Source organism: Polyodon spathula, chromosome 2 (genome assembly GCF_017654505.1).
Source record: "Polyodon spathula isolate WHYD16114869_AA chromosome 2, ASM1765450v1, whole genome shotgun sequence".
Lineage (NCBI taxonomy): Eukaryota > Metazoa > Chordata > Actinopteri > Acipenseriformes > Polyodontidae > Polyodon > Polyodon spathula.
Window position 1 is genome coordinate 41,463,834 of NC_054535.1, and position 27,136 is coordinate 41,490,969.

The window sequence follows — 27,136 nt, forward strand, 5'->3', positions numbered from 1 at the left end:
CATCCATGATTTTGGTATCCAGAATCCATAGTTCTCCATGGAAATAATATGCTAGACTCACCTTACCCCTGGCACCATGTGTTTGGCCATCCACCAAAACAAAAGCTTGAAAAGACATAGAATAAGGGTGTCTTTAGGTCTATGTATCTGGTTCCAAAGCAGTTTCGTCAGCAGAGTGAATGTACACCAGGTGTCCAACAGTGCAGGTCCATGCATATCTCTAACAGCTATTTGCACGACCAGCAGAGTAAGCTTGACATGATGTTCACACTCAGATCTTGATCTCTTGACATGCTGTAGGACACTGATGTAAGCTGTTTTTTTTGGGTAGGGGCGAGCTGTCTTTTTCTCAGTTTTTTCTGTTAGAACATAAGAACATAAGAAAGTTTACAAACAAGAGGAGGCCATTCAGCCCATCTTGCTCATTTGGTTATTAGTAGCTTATTGATCCCTTGCTCTTAACTTTAGCCCAGTATTCCTTTTGAAAGGACCAGTCTCTCTGCACCTTGGTACCTACCCTGACTAATTCAGATACTGTGCTAATGGCTTCACACAGGTAGCTCACAAGTTTAGTGTTGGTATTATTTAAAATGCATCTCACAACCTCTGTCAACAATGTATGGCTTCCATTTCAAGTTGTATGGAAAGTCTCCTGAGCAGCTGGTCTTCTCCTTCTATTACAAAGTCTGTGGACAAAGATGCCTTTAAAAATGCAGATTTAAATTGTGACCATCATTTTACAGACAAATGCTCAGCTACTCATCAGCTCTTTGCTGGACCTTTTAGAACTGATGACAGAGTGTGATAAGAGCAAGTGGTGTAGTGAATAAACCAATGTCCAAACAGTTACGTTTCCCAAAAATATCTGTGTTTTTAATAAATAAACAAAAAGAACCACCCCTCTACCAGCAATGGTATCGGGGGGAACACGGCTGGTTTGCAGACCAAAACAAACACAACACTCCACAATAATCCCATGCACGAAAGTGTGCTTTTAATCCGCAGGGTGGTGCTGGTGTCGTATGGTGAGGGTAGTGCTCTGGTGATGCGGGCTGGCTGTATGGCTACAGCCGCTGACTCCGCAATTCTCCTCTGCAACAAAAAAACAAACAACAGGTAACAAAAGAAAATGCAATACTCCGGCAGGTGGTTACGTTCTCAGCGCAAAGCAGTGTACCGATGTAGCTGTTTCCCCTTTGTACCCATACACTTCTCCCTGCAAACAACCCGTCGCCATGGTTTCTCCAATAGAGGGCCGTCTCGCAGCTGTTTGCAATGGAGTCGTTCCCGGTACTTGCAACTACGCGCCCCTCCTAATATCGTCACCTTCCGGTTTCCACCTACCATCAAGGCAGTCCATCTAGGAGGCAGCATACCACTGTCCTTACATGGGTTACCATGATCTCAGTGTCCTCCATTGATCTTAAAGCCAGGAACTCTTTAAACAGGTCTAAATAGGCAATGACATCAGTATTCTCATCTCCTCCCCTAAACTTAGGAAAAGTAATTCAAATGGAGAGCTTGGTTGGAGCACTCTCTTCCTTCTGGGTTGATGGAGCAACTGCTGGGCTTTCAATGCAAAAGGTGCCAGAGGGAATGTCACCAGGGTGACTAGCTTGAGCCCACCTTGGTGTGCTAGTCCTTCTAGCTAGCTTCTGTAGCTCTGATTCCTACAAATCATCTCAGTGTTTCAGACAGTCAATCACGGCCTTCTCCATTTTATAAAAGATGTCTTTGACAAATCTCTCAACTCTGATCTCGCTGATCTATATACTTTCTAAGTGACTCTTCCCTGTTAATATTACTGCCTTTCTTTCTTCTTCCAGAGTATCAACTCTTACACAATTGAGGTATGCCCTCAAATGTAGGCCCTAACACTTGCTGCAGTGCAAAGGTACATGAAGCTTCATTAGTGTAATTATCCATGAGGGGTGGTGTACTAATATAAAGCTCATTTAAAATGGAAGTTATTTCTCTCACAGATACTCTCCCAGGAGTGAAATCTGTAGTCTCAAAATCAACAGCCTACCCTACATACATATCTGTCTCTCCAGTTGCCATGACAAACACTGTAAAGAAAACAAAAAATGCACATATATGTATAAGTATTACATTTAATATCAATCAATTATTTAAAAAAAAAATTTCCAGGGAAAAAAAAAACAATCCCCATGTGGGCCACTAATTCTATAACAAACCTCAGCCAACCATTACAGTTCCCAAAATAAGAAGTTGCTGCACCAAAAAAAAAAAAAAAAAATTGGTACAGAACGTCTATATGACAGCGAAAAAACAAATTCAGGATTCAAATTATTATGTAAAAAAATGGTAGGAAATATTTATTAATACTCAACGTTATTTATACTACACCCAATATCCTCAGTGTGCATTTAGCTCAATGTAACATATATATAGCGTACCCGTGGCTATCTGGGAGATAACCGAGTTAAGATCTTATAAACAAAACAAATCAATGAATAAAAAGTCAGAGAACATAAGAATAAAAAGTCACAAAGCAAAGTTCGAAAAATCCCCTTCGCAAAAAGCAAAAGGTCCAAACTAACCGTTCATTAGTTTAACATAGGGGAAAATAAAATATGCGGATCCAAAGAAAACAGAAAACAAAGACAATTGTAATCCACCAAGGATGGTTGTAAGAAAAAGAAAGATCTCACCCAAGTCCAGGAAATGAAAATTTGATTCAGCTTTGAAGACTAACAAATCCAAACAGGTAAGCAGAAGGTACAAGCAGTTAAACAGCAGGTTTGAAAAAATAAGCAGGTAAAATTAAACAAACACTCGAAAAAAAAAAAAAAAAAAAAAACTTAATTACAAACTGTTTATCTCATTAGAAAACAAAAAAGAGGTGAGCAATAAAGAACTATGAAATAATAGACTCACTGAAGGGAAACAAAGCCTCAGTACTAGCTCTCCCACTCCTCGATCCTTGGCGCTTCCATTTTTAAAAGAGGATGCCCCCATCTCGACAGGTTTCATGCGCAGTTACATTTTCCTAAAGGGACATGCCCCACTAAAAACTCAACCCTGCATTAACGTATGTGCATTAGTGATTGAAAAGTAAAATGGTTTAAAACTTTATCATAGGATATAAGAACATCATGAACCGTTTACCCGGCCAGGCATAATACCAGTTTAAATTTAAAAAAAAACTGGCAAGTGATACAATCATAGCACCACACAATGTTTGGCCACCTCTGGTATATACCGTAAATAATGTCACACATCTTCAAGGCATGGCAATCATACTAGTAGACAATACTGTCCATTTTTTAGTAAAGTGGTTTTGTTTGTGCCCTAATAACAATACTGAGACCAATTAATGTCATTATTAACCCCCAGAAAAGTTATCAGATGTTGTCAGTACTGTAAAGGTTGAGTACCAGCATGTTCCTCACTTCCTTTAGCTCTGGGCAGGCACACAGGTTGAGTCTCTTCACTCAGTATGCACACCGCTTTCCAACTATGAGCGAATGCATTGTATAATGAACAAACAGATGATGACTGGTTTCATGCTGAAAAAGACACAACGTGATACATAGACAGGCTGCAGAATAAAGGATTATCATCGCAGGATGGATGACATTTCAAATAATGCTGACAGAGGTGTAGCCGCATTGACATTTCTAGACATATGTTGCCACATTTCTGTCACATTCTTCTGTTATTTCCTGAAAAACATTTTTTCTTGCATTTTTAGATTCAGTTTCTTTGTTTACATAAAGAATGACTTGACCTCCCTTTCAGAAAAGTTATAAAATACCACTGGATTTCACAAAATTACCAGCAATGGCAACACAAAATGAATTTGAAAACAAAGACCAACTATACCAAAGTGGTAGCACTTGTGCCATTGCACTCTTATGCTATGATTATTATTAAAAATGAAAATGTTATAATTTGGGTGATATATATTAATGGTTCATAACTGTACAATTCTGCAACCACTGCCATTGTAGAATCGCTGCACATTAATATTTCAGTGACTTATTTATTATTTACTGCAGGGTATAGTCAGAATATAAGGAAATAATCGAGGCACAACATGAGGCAGAGGAGTTGGTTCACAACAAATGGCAGTGTTGTGTGATACACTAAGGCTAAGGATTCTGCTGCATGTGGAACTAGGTGATGGGTTACCACATAGTCAATGGTTTATTATCAGGTACTGTGTTTTGTATAGGACCAGAGGTCATTGACCTTAAAGTGGATACAATCAAAGGTTGATGAATATTTGATAGATAAATTAAAATGGTTACTTGGAAAGTCAAGGTCCACGTAAAAAAAGGTAAAATGTTTATTTCCAAGGAACCTTTTGGATGCTAAAATACAGCATTTTATCAAACTAAATATTCTGCACAGCCTCTTGTTTGTAAGAGCATCCTTAATCAGAGGAACTGATTGGAAACACTTGGCTTATGCTCTAATTAGCACATCTAAGGGGTTCTAGTGGGAAATCAGTATTGTGGCCGCAGCTCCAGTAATTAGTTTTGCTCGCTATTAAATGAAGGGCTACTAATTAGCTACTGGTGGGCTCTAGTCATAGTTGTTTTTTTAAGCAGATTTATGGCCTTTTATTTTGGAAAAGGTATAATATTGCGACAGCGTATTTTATACAAGCTCAGTAGCACAGTAAATTACATAAAAAAGTGCAATGGAAATATATTAAACTTACTGATAAACAACACTCAAATGGCAATAAAAACATCACTTATCATCATGCTGTAGATTACTTTTTTTATTGGTATCTAAGGCGTGATTGGCCTTCAAACAGCGTATTGTATAAGAATAATGACATTTTTTATGCCATGTTTTTCCTGCTGTTAAACAAGCCCATTTTAGTGTTACTTCCAGAGATGGTCCCAACTGATTTACATTTGTGTTCACTTTATCCCAAAAGAGATCAACTGAAGACAAATCTGGTACTGTGGTTGCCATGCAATTCCAGGTGTAGGCATTTGTTTTTGAACAGTTGTTTTTGCTGCAAGCTTAATACTTGACTGATCAACTGCTGCACAGGTTGCAAAACATGTCTCCAAAGAATGCTATGATAATCGTCTTGGAGGATAGTACCTATGAGAAAGTGAACTGCTGTTCATGCTTACATCGTTTTCAGTGTGAGTATAGTGGTGTGAGAAACATTTGGTGATAATGTTTATGACATCTCTGCTCTTAGGGTTATTATTACAACCTTTAGCTGGTCAGTGTGACTGTTTTAATATTGTTTTTGCACTATAACCTTGTATTGACCTAAATAATAATAATAATAATAATAATAATAATATAATAATAATAATAATAATAATAGCTTAAGAGAACTTTTGGTCATATACTGGTTAGTTTCACAAAATATGAACAAAGTGACAGTAATACATTTGATGTTAAAATGCCAAATCAAGTTTTCATAAAGAAAATGGAGCTGGACTGGAAATGTTTAAACATTTCTTTAAGCAGTAAAGTTTGTCTCTTAATCCTTAAAGATTAATTCAGTAACCTCAGCACTGAGTTGTAAATTATGTTTGTATTTTTGTTATAAAGCATTGGACACAGAATACAAACTTATATTTGCCAGTCAAAGTTTATTTTAATTTCTGCTTAACCTCAAAATATCCTGTGTGTGGCATTATACAACATTTTGATAGTAGCAGATGCCAGGACACCCCCTGCCATGTCAAACAATTTATTCAGTTTTTTTTTTTTTTTTGTATTCTTCAGTATTTGCTGTTTTCATTTCCATGTCCTTGTAGTCCTCAAAAGGTTTATTAGATTGAAGGCAGGTCATAACAGGACAATCTGCCAGTGTGCGGAGGGTTATCATCTCATATAACAGATGTTTCACTGGTTTCCTGAGCTTATTTCTGGTTTAAGGGCTGACACAAGCAGATTGTAATGCATTATTGTGTCAGTACCTAGTTCTCAGACAGATGGACTTGTACAGTATAGAACCCTGATTGTCTAATTTCTTAGACAACCAGACAATCCAAAACTGCTTTCTGTCAACTCAAGTTTTGATGAATGTACATAGAAAATACTGTAAGCCATTCAGTTATGACACAAAGACTAAATCATACAGTCTGTGTGCCCATCTAATCCAAGTATTTGTAGATAGTGAGAAATTTCCTGTTCACAATTTATTTTACATCTATTCATCTATTTATTTATTTTTTAATTTTTATATTTATTTTTATTTTTATTTGTTCTATTCGTTTGTATGTTTTAGTTGCTTTTCTGTCCATTGTGGGTTTGTGGTATATGGTATACGTTTTCATAATCATTGTGAACAGTTTTTAATTAACATGCACTTGCCACCATCTTGGATTCCAAGATGTCCTTCTACAATCCATAATGCTGTTTAGCAGAGAGACTGCACTGCCAAGGAAACCGTCATATCACAATGCGTATGATAGACAGTGGGTCGTGAAAGTCTGTCCTATTTTCAAAAGACACAAAATTGTTGCAGCAATAATCTTTGGATTTGCTGTTAATGTAGCACGTAATTTATGAACGTTTCCCAGATTCCCAGGAAAGAATCACATATAAAAAGATTTAGTCCTTTTGAGTAGCATTGAGCCACATCAAGTATGATGGAGTAAAGTGAATTGCCTTTGTATCTCAACTCAATCAACGTTGTATTTAAATCACACCTCATCCTTTATAACACTAAAATATTGCTCAACTATTGAAAACAGCCACATCTATAATCAGTATCCATTAGTAAGGTTTTTTGTAATTCCCAGTTTTCTGTTCAATGTAAAAATAAAATCCAATGCAATTTCTTCCCAAAACACAGTATACAGTAAAATACAGTATACAACAAATATTACATTTATAGTGTTTTCTGATGTACTGTATAATTCATATTTTAATGGATAGTATAGAAGGGAAACCGACTGGGACAAGCTAAACACGTAATTGACTTTACAGTTACAATAATGAACAATCTACATAATTATAGTAATAAACAGCTGACTGATTAATATGTTGTTAAGGGCACCCCAGGTGCCCAGATGCATTAAGTACAAGTTCACTAACAATTTGTAAATAAATAGAAATGAGCACTAGCCAGACACTAAAAAAAAATACCAACGCTTTGTGACTTTCACAATGAACTTCCTAAAGTATTTGTTTGTGTCTTTGAAAAATAAGTCCTTGTCAATGAGTCTATGGTGTGTCTTTAAAAAGAATGAGTGGCTACTACCGTGATGTTGGCTCTAGTTCTGTCTCTTAGATAAGCACCACAGAGGAGTACTACAGTGCCCTTCAAATGACCCTTTTGAAATGAAACCATGCAATTCAAAGAATTAAAATCAAGTACTGAAACAGCTTAAATACTTAAAACAATGTGATATAGACACAGTGTGCTCACAGTAGGCATATTCCACTCGTGTTACAACCTGACTGACAAGGTTATTTGTAATGAACTCTGTATAGGTAATTATAGCACATGAATTTCCAATATTCTTGGCTGTATTCTAGCTTATTCATTGCTCCTCATGTGCCTGCATTTGACATTTCAGTTTATTATACCATTAATTTCTATATTTATTGAGTTGCAAAGATTGAAAATGCTACCAATAAAAAGAAAACTAAAGGGGTTGGTCATTTTATTAGAGACACTCCCCAAAACATGCTGGAGGATTCCAATTTTGATTTATTTATCACATAATCATGTAGTCTAAGTTATTATTTAGCTTATTATACTGTATCTGATGTGCTTATTAGAACAACATTGGTCAGTTGTGCATTTTATTATAAAGTATAAAAATGTACTGCATCCTGTGCCTTTTAAGGGGTGCAAACCCTCCACATTATGGGTCAGATTGTCCATTGTGAGCAAATTGCCCACTTAATTTACTATGGATTGGGCAATTTGCCTACAAGTTACCCGTAGTGGAAAATACAGGCCTTTGAGGTTTAAAACAACTCACAACAAGGTAGGAAATTACAACATCAGCAGAGAACTGTCAGAACTAATAGGCATCAGGCATTACAGGCAATGGTCCAGTTTACATGTTTTTTTTTTTTTTTTCATGTGAAGTGACAATGCGCATGTATGTTGGGAAGAAAAACTTGTAAACAGGGAAGTCTCATTTTCCCATGAGAGTCAAGCAAATGCTTGTAAAATCAAGGCCTACTTTCACCTGGAAATACAAACTTCTCATGAAAATGTTAATTATCTTATTCAAGTGCCTTACCTAAAGCCACTATAAAAGTCACATGGGATTACGTAAGTTACCATGGTCCAAGGATGGCAGCAGAGAAGTTAATTTTTTTTTAGTAGTAGTAGTAGTATTTCCCTTATCAGATTGATGTTGCAGATAACCTCACTTTTTTCTCTTTCTTCCATAAAACTTTGCATAATGCCAGTCATGCATGGATCTTAATGTGTTTGTAAAGTATCATACAGATAGTATTTACCAAGTTTCTGTTTAAAACTATTGCAAAAAATGTTTGATAAACTGCATTGTGGGCTTGTGAATTCAGGTTGTTACAGCTACTCTACAGTACTTGAGAATACACTTGCAAATAGCTTTCCAAACAACTGTCAAAACGACTTTACTGTAAAGTAATACCAAGTATTATGTTTAAATGTGTATAACTATACTCCCATGCATTTTCTCCTAGTTATGTCTGGGAAAAACCCATGTCCACGCTCCACTTACATCTGTTGGAGTGATGAAGAGACTACGGTGTTAATATCCGTAATAAGGGAAGATGATATGACAGGCAGCTTGATACAATGCACAACAAAAAAAAAAATGTTTAACCCACTCTCAAAATAAAATGTGGTGTGGAATTTTTTTGACTTATTTCTTGGGAATCAAGATTTCCATTACATGAGAGTAGATGTTGAACTTCATGCTGATTTGAACTCGGCTCTCGCCAAGATAAGCACCAACCAAGACGTAGCTTTGCAGTAAACTAATGTGATCCATCTGCATCTGCATCTATTTGCGTTGTTTTCCATCTGATGATGTAGATATCCTTCTGTCTGGTGTTGATTGCTAAAGTGTAATGCTGGCTCCAGGGATCGGCTCATTTTGCCTCCCCAGAGCATCAGCACACACAATGGCTGCGATGCTGGCTCCGGGGATCAACCCAGTGCAGTCTCCCCAGCGCATCAGCATGACAACCGTCTGACTTGAGCTAAGTAGGGTACATCTCCGCGGTCTTCAAGTTGGCACCTTCCATCCTCGGTGTTTCGTTGACTAGCCCGTGACACCTCAAGAGGGCTCAACAGTGATTCTGGCATCCCAGGATCACCCCCCTCCATCCCCCACTCAGCTCAGCCCAGCTTACTTACCTGTACATCAGCGTTGCTTTCTTTCTATTGTGCTTGAGATCAACAATACTACTCAATATTCATTTTTTTTATTTAGCAGAAGCAGTCATACAAGTACAGCACAAATGAGGATGCTATAGTTGGTATAAAGAGATACAAAATAAGCTAATTAAACAAAAATGTGATACAAAATAAAAGTACACTATCAGGTTCCAAAAATAAAGATAGCAGTGCATCTCTAATAGCAGCATGTCGCTGTTGTGCAGTTCTTGCAGGCAGTTGAGGTGGCTGTTCCTCCACTTAGCTCTCCGTCAGCAGCCACTGATGCCTAAACACCTCCTTACGGTTCTGGCACAGATTGTGCTGGATAGAGCAGGCAGTAATTTGGGGAGCAAATTCACGGTTCGCTTTAGTACGCTTCAATAGTACCCACCACCTTCCTTTCAATAAGCCCAACACCTGTTCAACCACCACTCGGATTTGGCCTAGTTTATTATTATCTGAGAAGTATTCATGCTACACAGAATTTACCAAACAAACCTTCCAAAGCTTTCCTATTTCTCATTCTCAACACTGGTAAAGCAGTGTTATACTTGACACTATAATTAACTGGCATGGTAATTGTGCACATACTTCACGATGCTCAACCGTGCTAAGCTAAGCTTTAAAGTGCTTTTACTGTGGTTTTAGAAAATTGTATTATGCCAAACATATAAAATGAAGACGAATCAGACCACTGGCACTTGCAGTTTGAGGGTGGGGTTTGATTTACGTCATTCACCTGTTTTACATAATTTGTGATCTATTTATGCTGCTCGACATGCAGTCTTCTGGTATAGACAATACAATTTTATTTATCGATTACACTAACCGATTTATCTGCATAAAATGCACATTTTCAGGTTAGATTAGAGTCAGCAGAAATGGCTTTGAACTCTGTTACCTAAATGGCATTTTAAAGCCACAATACAAATTTAAAATCGCTGGGTTTTAATCCCCTGCCAACATTTAATATGCCAACACTTTATATTATACGTCATATTCCAGTTTATTTGGCCTAGTAGGCCTAGCTACAGCATGTGCAACATATTTTTGTATTAAATAGATACCATTCCATTTTACTAATTACAATTCAAATGTATAGCCCTACTCTTAAACTGCCCTTAAATGTAAAATCGAGTCTTTGTTCCTTTAAAATATGTATACTAAATTCTAGGATTTACTTTTGGGGTGCCTGCTTAATATTGCAAAAAGAATAGCACATGCATATTATAGGGATTGGTTCTAAGTGCATGCTTTGGAAATGCTCTAAATTATTTCTTGATTCTGTAAAACGTTCCTGTGGACTGTAAAATATTGCTGGTGTGCCTTGAGGCTTCATTTTGATTTATTCATAATAACTTATTCATAAATCTGAAAACAACTTTCCGCCATCTGCCTTGCTCTGGGTACAGTACTTTGAGGTCAGGCATATGTAGGTCTCCTTTTTACTTAGATGATATTTAAATTGCAGTGATAAACAACATTGAACTTTAAATACTGTAAAATGTAAAAGTTTTGCAAATGATATAGTTGAGTTGTAAGAAACATGCCACTTGTGTAGTTACAGGGAAAGTCAGCAGGAGGAAACTGTGCTCCTACAGAGTTTTTTTTTTTTTTTTTTGTTCATTAAAACTAGATTACCAACACATAAACAAATATTCAAAAAAAAAAAAAAAATGTCAGTGGTTAGTTGATATATACTATAGTAATCTGATAAACTAATAAAAAAAAGCTCAGCTAAAACATCAGAACCCCACTCAGGGATTAGAGGCCAAATTCCTGGCAAACTTAGCTAATAATTTGAAAGAGCAGTATAGAGTTTTGAACTGCTTTCTGTGCTTTTTCAATAATAAATAGGGCTGTTTGCAATAGTGATACCTAAGCCTGCAAAATAGCAAGCCTAAACAGTTTCCTTTCAAGTACGAAATGTAACCATTACCAAATGAGTATTCACCTCCCAAAGACCTGACTCCTGAAAATTGTATACCAATAGCAAAGGATCTCTTTGAGTCTGTGACGCAGTCGTGGCCTTTACCCAAGGGCACAAAAGGACTGCGCTCACAGAGCTCAGCGCCATTTTTACTTTCAAGACTCGCCTGATGGAGAGCCTTGTTCAGATAAGTACAATTGTTGCTTATACAGTACACCCTCACTATAACGAAGCCTCCAAGCCTTTTGTTTGTTATATCGAGGGGTTTGTTGTAGCAAAAGGACAATCAAAATGAACGACAGACTGTTGAAGTTAATGAGATTGTGAATAAAAGTAGAATTACATGTACCTGTTCATCTCGTGTGTGCGGTATTCTATTTTTTCTTTATCCTGTTCGTTAAAGAATTAAAACGCTGTACAAAAAGCAAAAATTCTGAATTGAATCCCAAACTTTTATTCAAAATCAATCTGACATAAATCCTTTCAAAGTGCACCAAATCTTAATCCAACATTCAAGAATCCCAAACTGAGCGTTCATTCCAAATCAACCCGACATGAAAAGTTTCACATAAAGTTCATCAGATCCTCAAGTTTTTTGTTGCTGTTGCTGTTTTTTTCTTTAATCAGTTTTGCTTTGCTGCATGGTTGCTGAACAAGCCTATATTAATGACAGAGATATTCCTACGTTACTGCTTTTTTCAAACGATATATGTAGTTTTCAGCTCTGTTGCAACATAAAATTAAATTTCGGTGGCATATTTACACAGTGCATATAATATATTAAGACAAAAGAGTTGACTTCACTGCAGATGTAGCATCCCATGCGTACAGACGGGGATGTTTACAATGTGTGTTTATATTATCTATTTTTTTTTTAATATTTATTTAGGGTCCAGGGGCCAGGCTCGTTATACCCTATGGTTCGTTATAATGAAAGGCGTTATAGCGAGGGTGTACTGTATCTGCTATATATTTCACATTTTATGTTTTTACACATTTTGTATGTGATAATTAGGCTTGCTACTATTCAATTTTTTTTCTCAGATCGACAATTAATATCGACGTTCATTTTTTAAAGAAGTTACCTTTATTTTTCGATCTTTATTTTTCAGTTCAAGCAGAGCATGCTTAAAAAAAAAAACCCATGGTCACCAACATTCTAATTTAAATAATGTTTGGTCAGCTAATGATCCTACACAAATTAAAAAATTGTCTCCAATAAACCGTAGAAAACGCAGCATATAAAGTGTATTACAGACTTTTATAGCATACATTTACAAATCAAAATAATATGCTCAAAACAAAACATTAGATAGCTGAACAGAACTAACTTGCACTTCTTATTCTGAGCTCCACCCCTCTCCTGCTTCAGCACAGCTGGACTCACTGCAGGCAAGGCAGACGGGTCCAATTCGTCCTGCCGCGGAGACTTCAGCCGTCGATCAGGGTATTGTGCACAATACTCATTAAGTGTTTTCCTCTTGCACCCCATTTTCAAATCAAACTAGTAACTGTCACTGTATATACCTACAGTATAATAGCAAAAGCTTGCCTACAGCTTAAGTCTCTAATTTCAAAGTAGGCGCTTTGAATGACAGACGCTGTAACTGGCAAATTAAAGTGCACAGTCAGTCTTATTGATTTATAAACAAATTAGATCATTCTTGCGCTGCTTCAACCAAAGAGATCTGTCAGAACAGGATGAAATGACTGATGGTGAAAAAACTACCCTAGCCTATTAAGGGACCACTGAGTTGACTGACAGCGACCCCTAGCCATTCAGAGCGTAACTGAGACAGGATAGACAACAAGTATAAAAACTAAACAGGTTAAAGATGATTTCTAAATTATTATTTTTGATAAGAAAAAAAATAACAAGTGGTTTTACTGACGTTTAGCAAGCATAGTGCTAATTAAACGAATAACTGTAATAGTTTTTTTTAATTTTTTTTTATTTATGCGTATTTGTGTGCACTACAGCTGTTGCTAGCTACGTCTTGCTGTGGCCTTGTGCCCCACGTAAAGCCTGCGCCTTGAATTGCTCCTTCCCAGGGATCCAGCAATATAAGTTGGCTGACTTTGTGCTCTGCCCCCAGGCTGCATATTTCTCGTTTTTGCTTTTTAGCACTATACGAAATGTTTTATATTATTTATATAATTGTTTAACTACTGTTTTCTGTTGAGAGAGCCTTTTCTCGTTGAGTTTTTTTTTCTGTTTTACAGATACTACGTGCAGGCCTGTCTGCAACGTTGTGCTCAGCATACGTGCAGCAAAAGCAGCTGCTGGGCTCAGATACTCGCTTCGGTTGTTGCTGCTTGCAACTTCAAGTATTTTGATGCTGTTTTGGTGACAGCTTTTTAGCATCACCATTGCAAAGTCTGTTCATCCATTCTGACAAGCAGGCTTCCCTTGTGTGGTTTTGCCAGTGGCTTTTACAGGTGGGCATCCCTGTACCTTGCCACCCACTGTGACTGCGATCCGGAGGTCACCGATCTGCTACCACTCCCGAACTGGTACTGTACCAGTACCAAACTGGGACAGAGGTCATTGCACCAGTACCAGTACCATCACAGTACCAACCCGGTGCTAAAGTCACTGAACCGACCCATTGTCCCCTACGGATCTCCATAGTAGGTGGCAGGGAACTGCTGGGAATAGATGCTTTGACACACCAGTGGTCGAGGCATCTGTTATATGCCTTTCCACCGCTCACATTGCTCCCGCTGTGTCTGAGGGATTTCAGGCAGGAAAGGGGCCAAGGTGCTCTTAGTAGCTCCATACTGGCCCAGGGAAATCTGTGTTTCAACCCTATTGCAGTGCCTGAGCAGCAAGCCGTTGAAACTGCTGATGTGCCGCAACCTGTTCATCCACCTTATGGCAGCCTGACCCATCGAGCCTGCAGCTCTGGGTCTGGCACCTGAACGGCTGCAGCCATCTGAGACTTTCCAACAAGGTTTTTGACACCCTACAGAATGCCAGGGCAGCGTCCACGCATTCCCGGTACGGGTACAAGTGGGGAGTCTTCCAGACATGGCATCTGTCTCGTTGGACAAATCTCACTACTTCTCCCATGGCAGTTATATTGCAATTTTGCAGGACCTCAAAGAGGCTTGGCAGCTTTGTCCTCCTATGAATGGCATTGTTCCTCGCTGGAGGCTAAACGTAGTGCTTAATGCACTCATGAAGCATCCATTTGTACCTCTGAAATTAGCTGAGCTGAAATTGCTATCTTCTATAGCAGAAGCAGGTGATAGAGATGCAGGCACTATCTATTCGAAAGCCTCCTTATTTTCTACAGCCAGGACAAAGGTCATGCTCCATACCAATCCTGCCTTATCGCCGAAGACTAACTGGGCTTTCCGATTTAATCAGTCTGGAATTGGAGGCTTCCATCCATCTCCTTTCCAGTTTGACAGGGAGCAACAGCTCCATACACTCTGCCCAGTTCGAGCCATGGTGTATTGTGTTGACAGGACAAAAAAGTTGGAGGTAGTCTGAACAGTTTTGTCTGCTGTGAGACAAAGTCCCATGGTCATGGCCTGTCTAAGCAGAGGCTATCCAAGTGGATAGCAGACATGGTCAAGACTGCCTATGAGTTGGCCAACTTGCCTCCTCCAGAAAGCTCACAACACATTCCAACAGGGGCCTTGGAACTTTGTGGGCTTTATTCCAGGGTGCATCTGTTGAGGACATATGCAAAGTGGCGTTGTGGGATCCTCAAAACCCTGATTATGGAACTAGTGTATTAAGGGCAGCTTCCCAGTCGACCCTTACAACACAGGCATAGAAGTGAAACTCCCTCAATACTTTCAACCTAGCTACTTGTTACTGATGTTCTGAATGGTAACTCACAAGGAAGCTTTCGGCTTAGATTTGTAGCATTCCGGTCATTATGCAGTCTTGCCCTTGCGACGGCTTTGGTATGCTCACCCATTAGGTAATGGTTACATTTCGTACTTGAAAGGACGAAATGAAATAGAAATGTAACCATTAACCTTCAAGGTCGCTGCGTTCATGATTGCTGTAGACTGGAAGGAAAAATGATGATGAGATCTGTGAGCACAGTCCTTTTGTGCCCTCAGGGGAGGGGCTATGACTGCATCACAGACAAAAAGATCAGCTTTGTTATACGATTTTTGGGATTCAGGTATTTAGGAGGTAAATACCTATTTGATAATGGTTACATTTCTATTTCAGGGAACCAGGGTTCTGATAATAACCTAATGTTATGTGTCCAGTTCCTAAAACCAATAAACCCATTGGAGTTATCTACTGACTGTGTGAATCTATTTTCTAATTGTCTGAACAAGCACAGTTTAAAAAAAAATCAAACAAAAAAAAAAAAAAGAGCTGTTGCATGTAAAATATATAAATTCCCTCAGCAACCCCAATGCATATTTAATTTTCAGTTCAGTCGAGGAAAAGGGAGATGGGTTATGTAATGTTTCTATGCTGCCTCTCCCGTAACACAACTGTCTTTCATTTAACCTTCAGCAATAATCAGTAAGTATAAAGCCGTACTCTGATTCTCTTTTTCTATTTATTTATTTATTTATTTATACAGAAATTTAACCCATTGAGACCTAGATATCATTTACAAGGGGGTCCTGTCAACAAACATATATAATAAAACAACACAATATCAAGTTAAAAGAATTTAAAGTTTTCAGAAGCCGATAGGCAAATGGACATTTTACCCAAACGTGCCAACCCTTGGAGCAACCAGCTTGGCAGAATCACAGGAACGCAGATTATAGTTGGTATCATACCTATTAACCAGAGCAGTTAAATAACAAGGCACCAATCCTTTAAGAAACTTAAACACAAAACAGTACTTAATCTGTATGTCAAAGTCTGAGCTTATCTTTCTGGACAAAGTTCCCTGAGAGTAGCTTGGGAGATGTAATTTACTATAGCTGCACAATGGTAAAGGTGAACCTGAAAGATCCCAGAATTTGCTCTCTTGTAATCGTTAACAGATATAACTCTAATAAGGCTCAATTACCCCTCCCATGTGTCTGGTCATGTGTGTCAGTACACAGCAAACCCAAACAGCCATGTGCCCCGTCCTGGGGTGCCGCTAAGCACAAGTCCTTCCTGGCACGGGTTGCATCCTCTGGCATTTAGTGAAGGGAGCTGTAACACAGAGCAATGTTCTGCAGATTACACCCCCTTATGCTGGAAAAATTACATAATGTTTTGAAAGAGCAAGAAAATCAGAGATCAAGGCTTACAGCAATCTTCTGAATGTATGTACCCCCTGCTGAGTGCTCTTTTGATTAGAACATAAGAACATAAGAAAGTTTACAAATGAGAAGAGGCCATTTGGCCCATCTTGCTCGTTTGGTTGTTAATAGCTTATTGATCTCATCAGGCAGCTTCTTGAAGGATCCCAGGGTGTCACCTTCAACAACATTACTGGGGAGTTGGTTCCAGACTCCCACGATTTTCTGTGTAAAAAAGTGCCTCCTATTTTCTGCCCCTTTATCTAATCTCCACTTGTGACCCCTGGTCCTTGTTTCTTTTTCAGGTCGAAAAAGTCCCTTGGGTCGACATTGTCAATACCTTTTAGAATTTTGAATGCTTGAATCAGATCGTAGTCTTCTTTGGTCAAGACTGAATAGATTCATTTCTTTTAGCCTGTATGCATATGACATGCCTTTTAAACCCAGAATAATTCTGGTCACTCTTCTTTGCACTCTTTCTATAGCAACAATATCCTTTTTGTAGCGAGGTGACCAGAACTGAACACAATATTCTAGATGAGGTCTTACTAATGCATCGTAAAGTTTTAACATTACTTCCTTTGATTTAAATTCAACACTTTTCACTGTATATCCAAGCATCTTGTTGGCCTTTTTTATAGCATCCCCACATTGTCTAGATGAAGACATTTCAGAGTCAACATAAACTCCTAGGGCTTTTTCATAGATTCCTTCTTCAATTTCAGTATCTCATTTTGTTTGCCACTCCTATTTTTGTGTTGTCTGAAAATTTAACAAGTTTGCTTACTATACCAAAATCTAAGTCATTAATGTAGATTAGGAAGCGCAGAGGACCTAATACTGATCCCTGTGGTACTCCACTGGTTACCTTGCTCCATTTTGAGGTTTCTCCTCAAAATATTAACCACTCCCTAATCCATGTACATGCATTTCCTTGAATCCCTACTGCGTTCAGTTTGAGAATTAATATTTTATGCAGGACTTTGTCAGAAGCTTTCTGGAAATCAAAATGAACCATGTTGTATGCTTTGCAATTATACATTGTCAATGTTGCATCCTCAAAAATATCAAGCTGGTTAGTTAGACACGATCTCCCTTTCCTACAACCATGCTGACTGTCTCCCATGATACTGTTACCATATAGCTAATTTTTCATTTTGGATCTTATTATAGTTTCCATAAATTTACATATAATGGAAGTCAGGCTTGTTGGTCTGTAGTTACCTGGTTCGGTTTTGTCTCTCTTTTTGTGACTTGGTATTATGTTTACAATTCTTAAGTCTTTCAGTACAACCCCTGTGTCAAGAGACTGTTGCATGATCTTGGTTAGTGGTTTGTAAATAACTTATTTAATTTCTTTGAGTACTGTTGGGAGGATCTCATCCGGCCCAGGGGATTTGTTTATTTTAAGAGCTCCTAGTCCATTTAACACGTCTGCTTCTGTTATCCTAAAGTTATTTAAAACTGGATAGGGACAATATGACATGTGGGGCATGTTTGTAAAAACTTGTGAAAAGTAATCATTTAATATATTTTCTATTTTTTTCTCTTTGTCTATGATTTTGCCATTTGCATCTCTTAGACATTTTAGTTTAGTTAGTTAGATTAGTTTGCTTGGGATTTTTTTTTTCTTTTGTTTTACAACTGTGAGTGTTGCATTCAGAGATTTCAAGGTTAATCATAACACACAAATAATTTTTAAAAAATTGTTGATATATAATTGAGTACATTGATTGTCTGTCTCCCCAATGCATTGCTGTGTATACAGTAATGAATAGAGATGTACTTTGGAATGGACGGTTTTTACTTGTTTCCTTTAGTTTGCAACACAAGAGTATGGGGTGCTGTGAAAAGTGGAATGTTCAGTAATTTATTTTAATTATTGGATTTTATCCCACCATCTTGGAAGTAGATCTTGCCTGCCCCAGCCTTCCCTTCCTTACCCTTCCTCAAGCCAGTGAGCATTGTGGGCACCAATGGCTGGGATCATCCTCGGTATTGTTGTTTGCCACTTCCAAATGCATACAATAATTACGATTTTAGCCATCAACCGTCCATTGTTTTTTTAAAACGTTAGGTGTTATCTATCTTGCAGGGAATTAACATTGAATACTTGTTTCATGTTAACATATCCTGTCTTCTGCTGTACTGTCTTGTTCTCTTTTTTGGTGTTACTTGTCAGCTGTCCTATTTGGCTTTGTTTGTTTGTTTTTTTTATAACTCTATTGCATGCTTTACATCATTATCTTTTTTCCTTCTCTCTGCTCTGCAAAGGCTGATCCAGTTGAAGATGAGAACAAACTGACGGTAGGGGCCAACTGCGATTCACTTGACTTTTGTAGTCTGTCCTGTATGTGTTTTCATATTCACCTCCCTGCTGATTCTGCCTAGAGCGTATTTTTTTTTTTGTTTATCTAACTGTACTGTTTCAGCTTCAACTCTAAACCTGTTACATTTAAGAGGTAGCTCTTTAACAAATGGAGAGTTTCATTAGTTACAAAGCATATTTTCCTTTTTTGAAGAACATTCTACAAAATCGCTACAGATCATTCAAATCAAAACTCACAGCTCTTTATCATCCATATCATCAGCTGTTGACACCACCAGGTTGCACAGACAGATACTCCAGCTTCTGGAGTCTCTTGGCAGTTATGTTGCTAACAGCTGTTGTTTGTATTTAGCTGCCTTTGCCTTTTTCCTGATTCTGCCTTATTCTGAAAATATTCCAGCAGGAGAAGGCTAACTTTACCGGTATTGGTGCATGTTATACAATACTTACAAGACATTATATATATATATATATATATATATATATATATATATATATATATATATATATATATATATATAAAACACTGTTGCTACCAGGCTTTATCCTTCCCTAAAACCTCTAGCTTCAACACATGAAGTTCATTCATATATATCCAAAGAGGTGCTGGGAACTTGTGTAATCCTTACTTTCATCTCCCTGTTTCACACAGCTGAACTATCAAAACATTTACACATTTGTATTTATTTGTTGCTTATTATTGACCTTACGGATCATCTCAGCCAATCAGGTTCTGAAAAGAACAGCCATTATCTTACAGTTCTATGCCTTCTAAAGGCTAACAGGATTTTTCATTAAACGGTGACGTTCATTTCAAGTAGCTTAGCGATCCAGTCCAAAATATAATCTTGAAAATATTTTTTAAATGTCATCATACAAAAAAAAAAAACTTATGTTCAGTTTATGTTAGCAATAATATATTTTGTAGTAGCCATTATCTTTAGAAAATGCCTTTCATTAAATGGCTTTGGCTCAGGACACCTACAGTTAACTATCCAGCAGGTAATGACTGCTGCGTCCTTTATATTTACAGTATGTAGACGTTAAGTGTTGAAGTGGAGAAGAAAATATCCCACTGAATATCCAACCAAATTATCCACAATTGAACAGTATGTAGCAATGTGTTTCAAAGGAGCATGTGGTGGACATCCACATTGATCTGGTTTTTCTTTTGCACGCAGCTCAAACCACGTCTCCAGAGAGGTGGAAGTTCTGCTTCGCTGCACAACAGCCTGATGAGGAACAGTATTTTCCAGCTGATGATTCACACTTTAGACCCTCTCGCTGAAGGTAGGTGTCTCACGCAGCTCTTCAGAGCATCTTGAGCTGATAGATTTGTTTCTTTACAAGACACTGGTTGCTTTTCAAAGTGTGTGTGTGTGGGGGGGGGGGGGGGGGGGGGGGGGGGGGGGGGGGGTTATACACTTCAGAACAAAATTGTGCAAATATTGGTCCAAAAATAAAATTTCTAAAGCTTGTGGAAAAGGACCAAAAACTCACATTTTAGATTTCTCAATCACTCCTCTGCAACCCATTTGATGGTGCCATCTGCCATTGAATATGGGGGAGTAGTGTAGGGACCTACTAATACCTGCTTTCTGTGTCAGATTTTCAAACACCTCTTTTTTTCAAATTCTGCGCAAGTGTGTTCTAAAGAAGGAGGCACGATATTTAAATTGACTGTGATTCAAATGGACAGTAATTGCATATGAACTACTGTGATTTCTTTTTATATGCATTATCTCATATTTAATTCAAATTAAGCTAACAATGAATTAAACACTGAACACGTAATGAATGCGTCAGACTAGTGTTATGTATCATGACTGTTTCATCCGATGTGCATTTGTTTTTGCAGCCAAACAGAGCGGTACATGATTTCCTGTGTAGCGGTTGCTAACTTCTAGCTTGTATTATCTGTTATGTGTGGTTTAGATTAAAGCATTAAAAACTCATTTTCTCACATTTTACCATTATTAAATGTTCTCCATAAGTACAATTATTTGATTTGAACAACACAAAAGTAATGAATTGGACACTGTTAAATGAGAAAAAATAAATCTCTAATGAACTGGGTGAAATATTAATTGTAAGTAGAAGGGTTTTATTTTTTATTTTTTTTCCCAGTGAGTTTGAGAAGTAGTACCAGTATATGTATACTGTTTACTTCAAAAAATGCCTGGAAGCTTCAAAATTTTTTAATTGAATTATAAACACTTTATGGCAAACTTGAAAGCTTAGAAGCAGCAGCATTATCCCACAATCACATTCTATTTTACACTAAAATGGTGTCTGTTTAGTACATTGTTCAATAGTTTAGCCTTCTTAATATACCCTTCTTTATTGGCAAACAGACTAATTATAATCATGCTAATGTAGCATGAGAAATCAGAGTAACAAACTGAATCATTCTTGGTCTCACAGAAATTATACAAAGATAACAATGTACTTTGTAAACATTCCCAAAAGGAGATTTTAGCTGTCATGTCACAAGCATCTTTCCCCCTCGAAACCATCAGTTTGTCAGCCAAAGAAGCTCCTGCGATTGATTTCATGAAACACCAATATTGAGTCAGGAAGATAACACCTGTGGCAAAGTGGTTTGCAGTGCACAGGTGTAGAGGTGATGCAGTGCTCAGGAATAACAGACACAAGGCAGTTCACAGTGAAAAACAGCTCTTTTATTTGGCTGGCTGCTTGAAAGCAAAATAATAACTAACTGGCCCTACACAACGATGTGAATGGCACAGTAAAAAACTACGCGGTTCAGTCCTGAAATAATATTATCACACACTATACACACACGATCACAATATCCAACAGTGAGTGCTCCTAGTGCAAGTGGTGAATTATACAGCAATTAGTGAAACAGCAGTGCAGTGTAGTCCAGGGTTGGTGCTGGCTGATAGTGACAGCTCCCGGTTTTTAGTTGTCTATAAATTACAAATGTGATAATTAATAGACCGACAGAGATTACACAAAACACTCACGCTTATTTTTCACTCGCGTGTCCTTTACAGGTCTTTTCACCACCATAACAAAGGAACAGATTGCTTCGCCATGTCACCTGATATATCCTCAGTCACGCCCCCTTTGGTAGTGAGTGCAATCCCGTATCCTCCTACCACATTAAGGCTATGACTTCTGGTATTGTGACTCCGCTCCCTTTCTGGATGGCTGACTTCGACTTTCCTAGGAATGAATTGCCAACCCATCCAGTCCAGAACACATTGTTCCTGTTATACAACAGGATTCATTCACTCTCTGTCACACACCCAATTAAATATGTCCAAACTTTAAGCCGTATGGGACACTGCACACTATACAGTAGGTTTTTTCATTGCCATTGGCAGGTGGAATTATGAAATCTATATACGTTTTACAAAAAAGAAGCAGGTAATTTAGCAGGAATGTCTCATTGAGATGTGAGTCATTATTTGACTAGAAGGCATAGTTTGATGATACACCACCAATTGCCACTTTAGCATGTTAATTCCAATGGAACAATTTGCAAGACAAACACTAAGCATCGTGTGTAAATAGCGTTGTTGTCTGAGAGGTTTACTTAAATTTGTGAACCAGTATGTTGTGTGTCTCAAGTAAATTTTTATCATAGGATAATATTATTGGGATAACTGGTATATTGAAGTCTCAAAGCTATCAGACCACATATGGAATTCTGAGCCAACAAGTGAATATTGAGGAACACGTTTGCATTCTTTAGCAACTAAAACAAGTACTGCATAAAATCACAAGAAAACAAGCAGAAAGCCATATAGCAATATAAGCAATAAGAGGGCTTTATTGTCTGCCAAGGCCCATTTTAACTGCAGGCATGCTATATCTGACAGTAAAGCCCTCCTCTTTGGGTTATAATGCTTAAATAGTAGCAAAGATGCTATTAAGTCACTCAACATTTTAATAATATCATCAGAATCATATGTTCACATATGTTGTATAACTGGATCCTTGGGTCTATGACAATTCATCACAAACAATTTATCACCAACAATTCATCACAAGCAGTTCATCATCAGCAACAATTCATGAACAAGGTTAAAAGCTGGGAAAAGCAATGTAATTTTCATTGTTTGTTTGTTAGTTGGGTGGTCACAAACTAGTAAAAGTTTGTTCATTGTGGGTTTTATTTATGTAATTTGTACATCAATAAGTACCATATCTGTTATTTATGAGATGTTATAGCTCTATTTGTTTTTAGCACAGCTTTTATGATATATTATGGCCTTAATTGGTGAGTTATCGTCCGTGATGAATTGTCGCTGGTGATGAATTGTTGCTGATGAGAAGTTCGTGATGAATTGATGGGATACCATAACTATTATATTATATTAGTGTAGTGTGTGTCAGTATAGACATGCATGTATGCATGCTTTCAGCTAAAAATGGCCACTTCCCCTTACAGCTACAACAAAGTCTTGTTTAAAAAGTGGTAAAATTGACATTCTGTTATACTCCAATGGTTAAAAGCACATTTCTTTCAACAGATTCAAAACCGTTTTGCGATGGATAAATAAAAGCTGGCTGACAGCAGCACTAACTTCCACAAATAAAAATATAAATACGTACAATAAAAGCAGGTGAGTGGCAAAAAGCCACAATCCTCAGGCAGTTGGAAAAGTTAACTTGAAACATACATATTGCTGAATTAGATTTTAAGTCTCCATGCAGCATTTATTAGAAACAAATCTAGTGGTGAAATGGTAAAGACTAAAGTCTTGTTGTATTACAGAAGTCTGTGACAAAAGGCATGACACAAAAACAAAGATGGTTTATGCTTTGATGTCCATTTCTTAAATGAACAATGATTTAAAACAAGTTAAAAAAAAAAAAAATTACGCCTTAACAATAAGATGTTTCAGTGAGTTTTATGCATGCAGTTATGAGTTAAGCTTTTCAGCTGGTTATGTTGATAATTTGGTGCTGCCAGCAAGGTGCAAGACAATAGACTCCCAGGTTACATAAATAAATTGATGCAGAAATGAGGAACTTATCTGTTCTGACAACCCAGTCAAATAAAAAATAAAAAAACAAAGCATGAACAAGGTAGCTGGGGATGTAATTTTCATTGCCCATGAGAAGGTTTTAAAATCAAAAGTAGAATTGCAACAGCATATTTAAAATGAATAATAAATCAGTACTGTCAGAAAGGATTACTCAAGTCAGGTCTAAAAGACAACACGTTTATTAAGGACTTGTACTGTAAGTAACTGCAAATAGTTCTATAAAGTCTAGCTTTCACATTTAGCCACATCTACCTACAATGGTGTTTATGGAGTTTTAAGGAGAAATACCAGTTGACATTTCATTAAAAGCTCTTTTATGCAGAAGTGCATGTACCGTATTACTTAGAATTACCGCCGCCCTTGAATAAGTGCCGCACTCAGATATCACATTTATAATAGACGCTGCCCTCAAATAAACACCGCTCTCAATAATGAAACATGTAAAAAAAAAAAACCCTACCCCAGCTCAAAGAAATGCAGCACTTAATAAAGAAACACGTACCAAACACAGTATGGTACAACATTACAAACAGAAACAAAATGATTTGAATAAACTTGAATAAATTCATTTAAAAGAATACAATTATACACTGGAGCATACCAGTGTTTTATTGTAAAGTCTAAGGAACCCAAACAAAAAAAGAATAGGTACACAGTGTACGAGTAAATGCAGCAACACTAATATATATATATATATATATATATATATATAATATATATATATATATATATATATATATATATATATATATATGTGTGTGTGTGTGTGTGTGTGTGTGTGTGGTAATATATATATATATATATATATATATATATATATATATATATATATATATATATATAATATATCTAGAGATGAGTAGTAGTGACTTCCTCTGACACTCTCATCTTCCTCACTGAAGGAGACTGTGAGTATTTAGTTGTCTTGCTGGTTAAAGAGATAGAAATGCATTGTATATTAAAGAGTTCAGCCCTGCGACCTAGAAACTGCAGGAAGAAAAGAAAGGGAAAATAAACTGACCTCCTCAGTGTTGAATTGACATTATGAGGCCTCACCTAGTCAAACACTGATCTGATCTGCGAGCTCAACAGCTTTCAGTTTAAAGTTGTAGGTCTTTGCCATCCTGATCAAGTTGTATCCGCAGAAATACACTTCAATATACACCTCCGTCAAAAAAAGGCAATAAAAAATTGCACCTTTGGAAAACCATACTGTTTGTAATTACCACCACCCTTGAATAACCGCTGCATTGAACTCCACAGCTGTTTTTAACAGTTTAAAGTAAACAATGTGCCGTTAATTCAGAGTAATACGGTATATAAACACATCTAAAGATAAATATGTGAAAAACAAGAAATGTACGTGCCTATTGGTTCAGTGCAGTAGGGCTAGACAATGATTTACAGTAACCATAAATAACATGGGTCATTTATTTTCCTCGGTTTCACAGTCTATAAGCTTATATAATGTAGTGCAAACTAATTCATAATAAGACTAGAAACTTCTGTCCTCATTGGTTACAACAACTGCATCCAAAAGTGCAAATTCCACTGGGCTGACTGCCACAAGCCTCAGGGTGTTTCTGAAGCCATTTTGTTTTGTTTTTTTACTTCTAGAGAAATATAGTGAAATTGAATTATCTTCATGCATTGTATATGTTAGAAATAAATCTGAAAAAGAGACAAAAGTCTGTTTATTCACGAACAAAACGATGACAATATTTAATCAACAAATGCTAAATTAAACAAAAATTAGACTCAAAGTCTTTTTCAATGTCTTCAAGTGTTTAATCGCTACATAGTGTGTTCAACAGATATATAACCAATCAAATTGCCATTCTAGGAGTTTGCGTAGACTCTTTCATGCTGTGCGGCCATACCTGTGTATAGTATTTAGATCCCATTGCAGCATAGATGTTCTTTGGATACTATACCCTGCTCCACACACGGCAGCAGTGCCATATAGAGTTGATACGTATAACGATTCGGTAGTGGATTTTAATACAACAACTTTTGTTTACATAATATGCATTATACAAATCAAAAGATCCAGATTTTGCATGTGAGTGACATTTTAATGTGTAATTTATAGTATTCGCACATTGTCAAATGGTTAACAGAGAACAAAAAAAAAAAAAAAAAAAAACACGTTGCCACCTGACGAACCTTTGAAGGTTTAAAACTACCTTTGAATTCCTAGCTAGTGAACGAACCTTCGAACACATCCCTAAGAGCAAGTAGTCTGTACAATAAATGGATAAGATCATTTTTTCTATTTTAAGTGGATGTCTTAAATCTTTAATATTATATATAACAATTTAAAACAGGTTAAACAAAGAAATTCAAAATGAAAAGGCATTAGATTACCAGTGGAAATTATGCTTCAGTATTAAAATAATGGGGTCTATTTATTTGGTTTACTATTCAGTTTGAGAACATCTGTGGTGGATGTACCTCCCTTGGGATCCTGATGCAGCATTTTCACATTTCAAAGCAATGTCTGCAGTTTAGGTTTTCTTGTTTTTTTTTCATTTCTTATTACAGTCAGAATATTTACAGACCAGAATAAAATCGTAAAATCCCTCTGGGAACACCATTGCTGTGCCAGCATCACAAAGTCCCCCATCCTCACCCCACCCACTACCTCTCTAGCACAGCAATGGCATCCTCATCCCTGGAGTTCCATTTCTCCCCTGAAAAGACGACAGCTGTCTTAAAATTCACTGCCTTTTTTCCACACAGTGGCCTTATTTACATTCTCTACAGTCTATGCCAACCAGTTAGAAACTCTTTGGCACTGCTCAGGCATTTATAAATATGCTCCTTGCTCTTTACACAAGCTCTCAACTCTAGAATATTCCATTGGGTGGGAATTTTAACTGTGCTGTGAGCATGGTCAAATCATGATAAATACAGTAATATGTTTTTTTTACAGTATTGCTTCCTGTGAAGATGCTCAGTACCGAGTGTGTGTAACTGCAATGTTTTTTTAGTTTTTTTTTGTGGACTGCCAGCCAAGTCATTTGTGACCTCCAATAGGGAAAGGCTAATTTATTAAACTCAATATGGCACATATATCCCAGCTTCTTTTTTAATCCTAGTATGATTTTTAACCACAAACACTTTCTCCTTCAGGTAAGCAAGAGCTGTTAAAAAGATGCATGCTTTCAATAAGTGAAAATGCAATTGCAGTCTATAGCTGGGCTGTGTCTGTCATTATTTAGTGTCACTACTGATGAATTGGTCTTTGATGGTATACTTCAGTAGAATTTAGCATGTGAAAC

The 27,136-nt window shown here is 37.2% G+C and overlaps 1 protein-coding gene across 4 annotated transcripts in view; it reads left to right on the forward strand.

Moving 5' to 3' along the window:
• LOC121296511 (sodium/potassium/calcium exchanger 2-like) overlaps positions 1-27,136 on the forward strand; it is a 108,057-nt gene that overhangs the window by 36,831 nt on the left and 44,090 nt on the right. For 3 of the 4 annotated variants that reach the window (XM_041222160.1, XM_041222178.1, XM_041222187.1), the window contains exons 3-4: positions 18,774-18,806; positions 20,010-20,118. In XM_041222160.1, coding sequence (XP_041078094.1) covers positions 18,774-18,806; positions 20,010-20,118 — 142 coding nt within the window. The remainder of the gene's footprint in view (positions 1-18,773; positions 18,807-20,009; positions 20,119-27,136) is intronic. The other variant, XM_041222170.1, reaches the window with a different exon arrangement.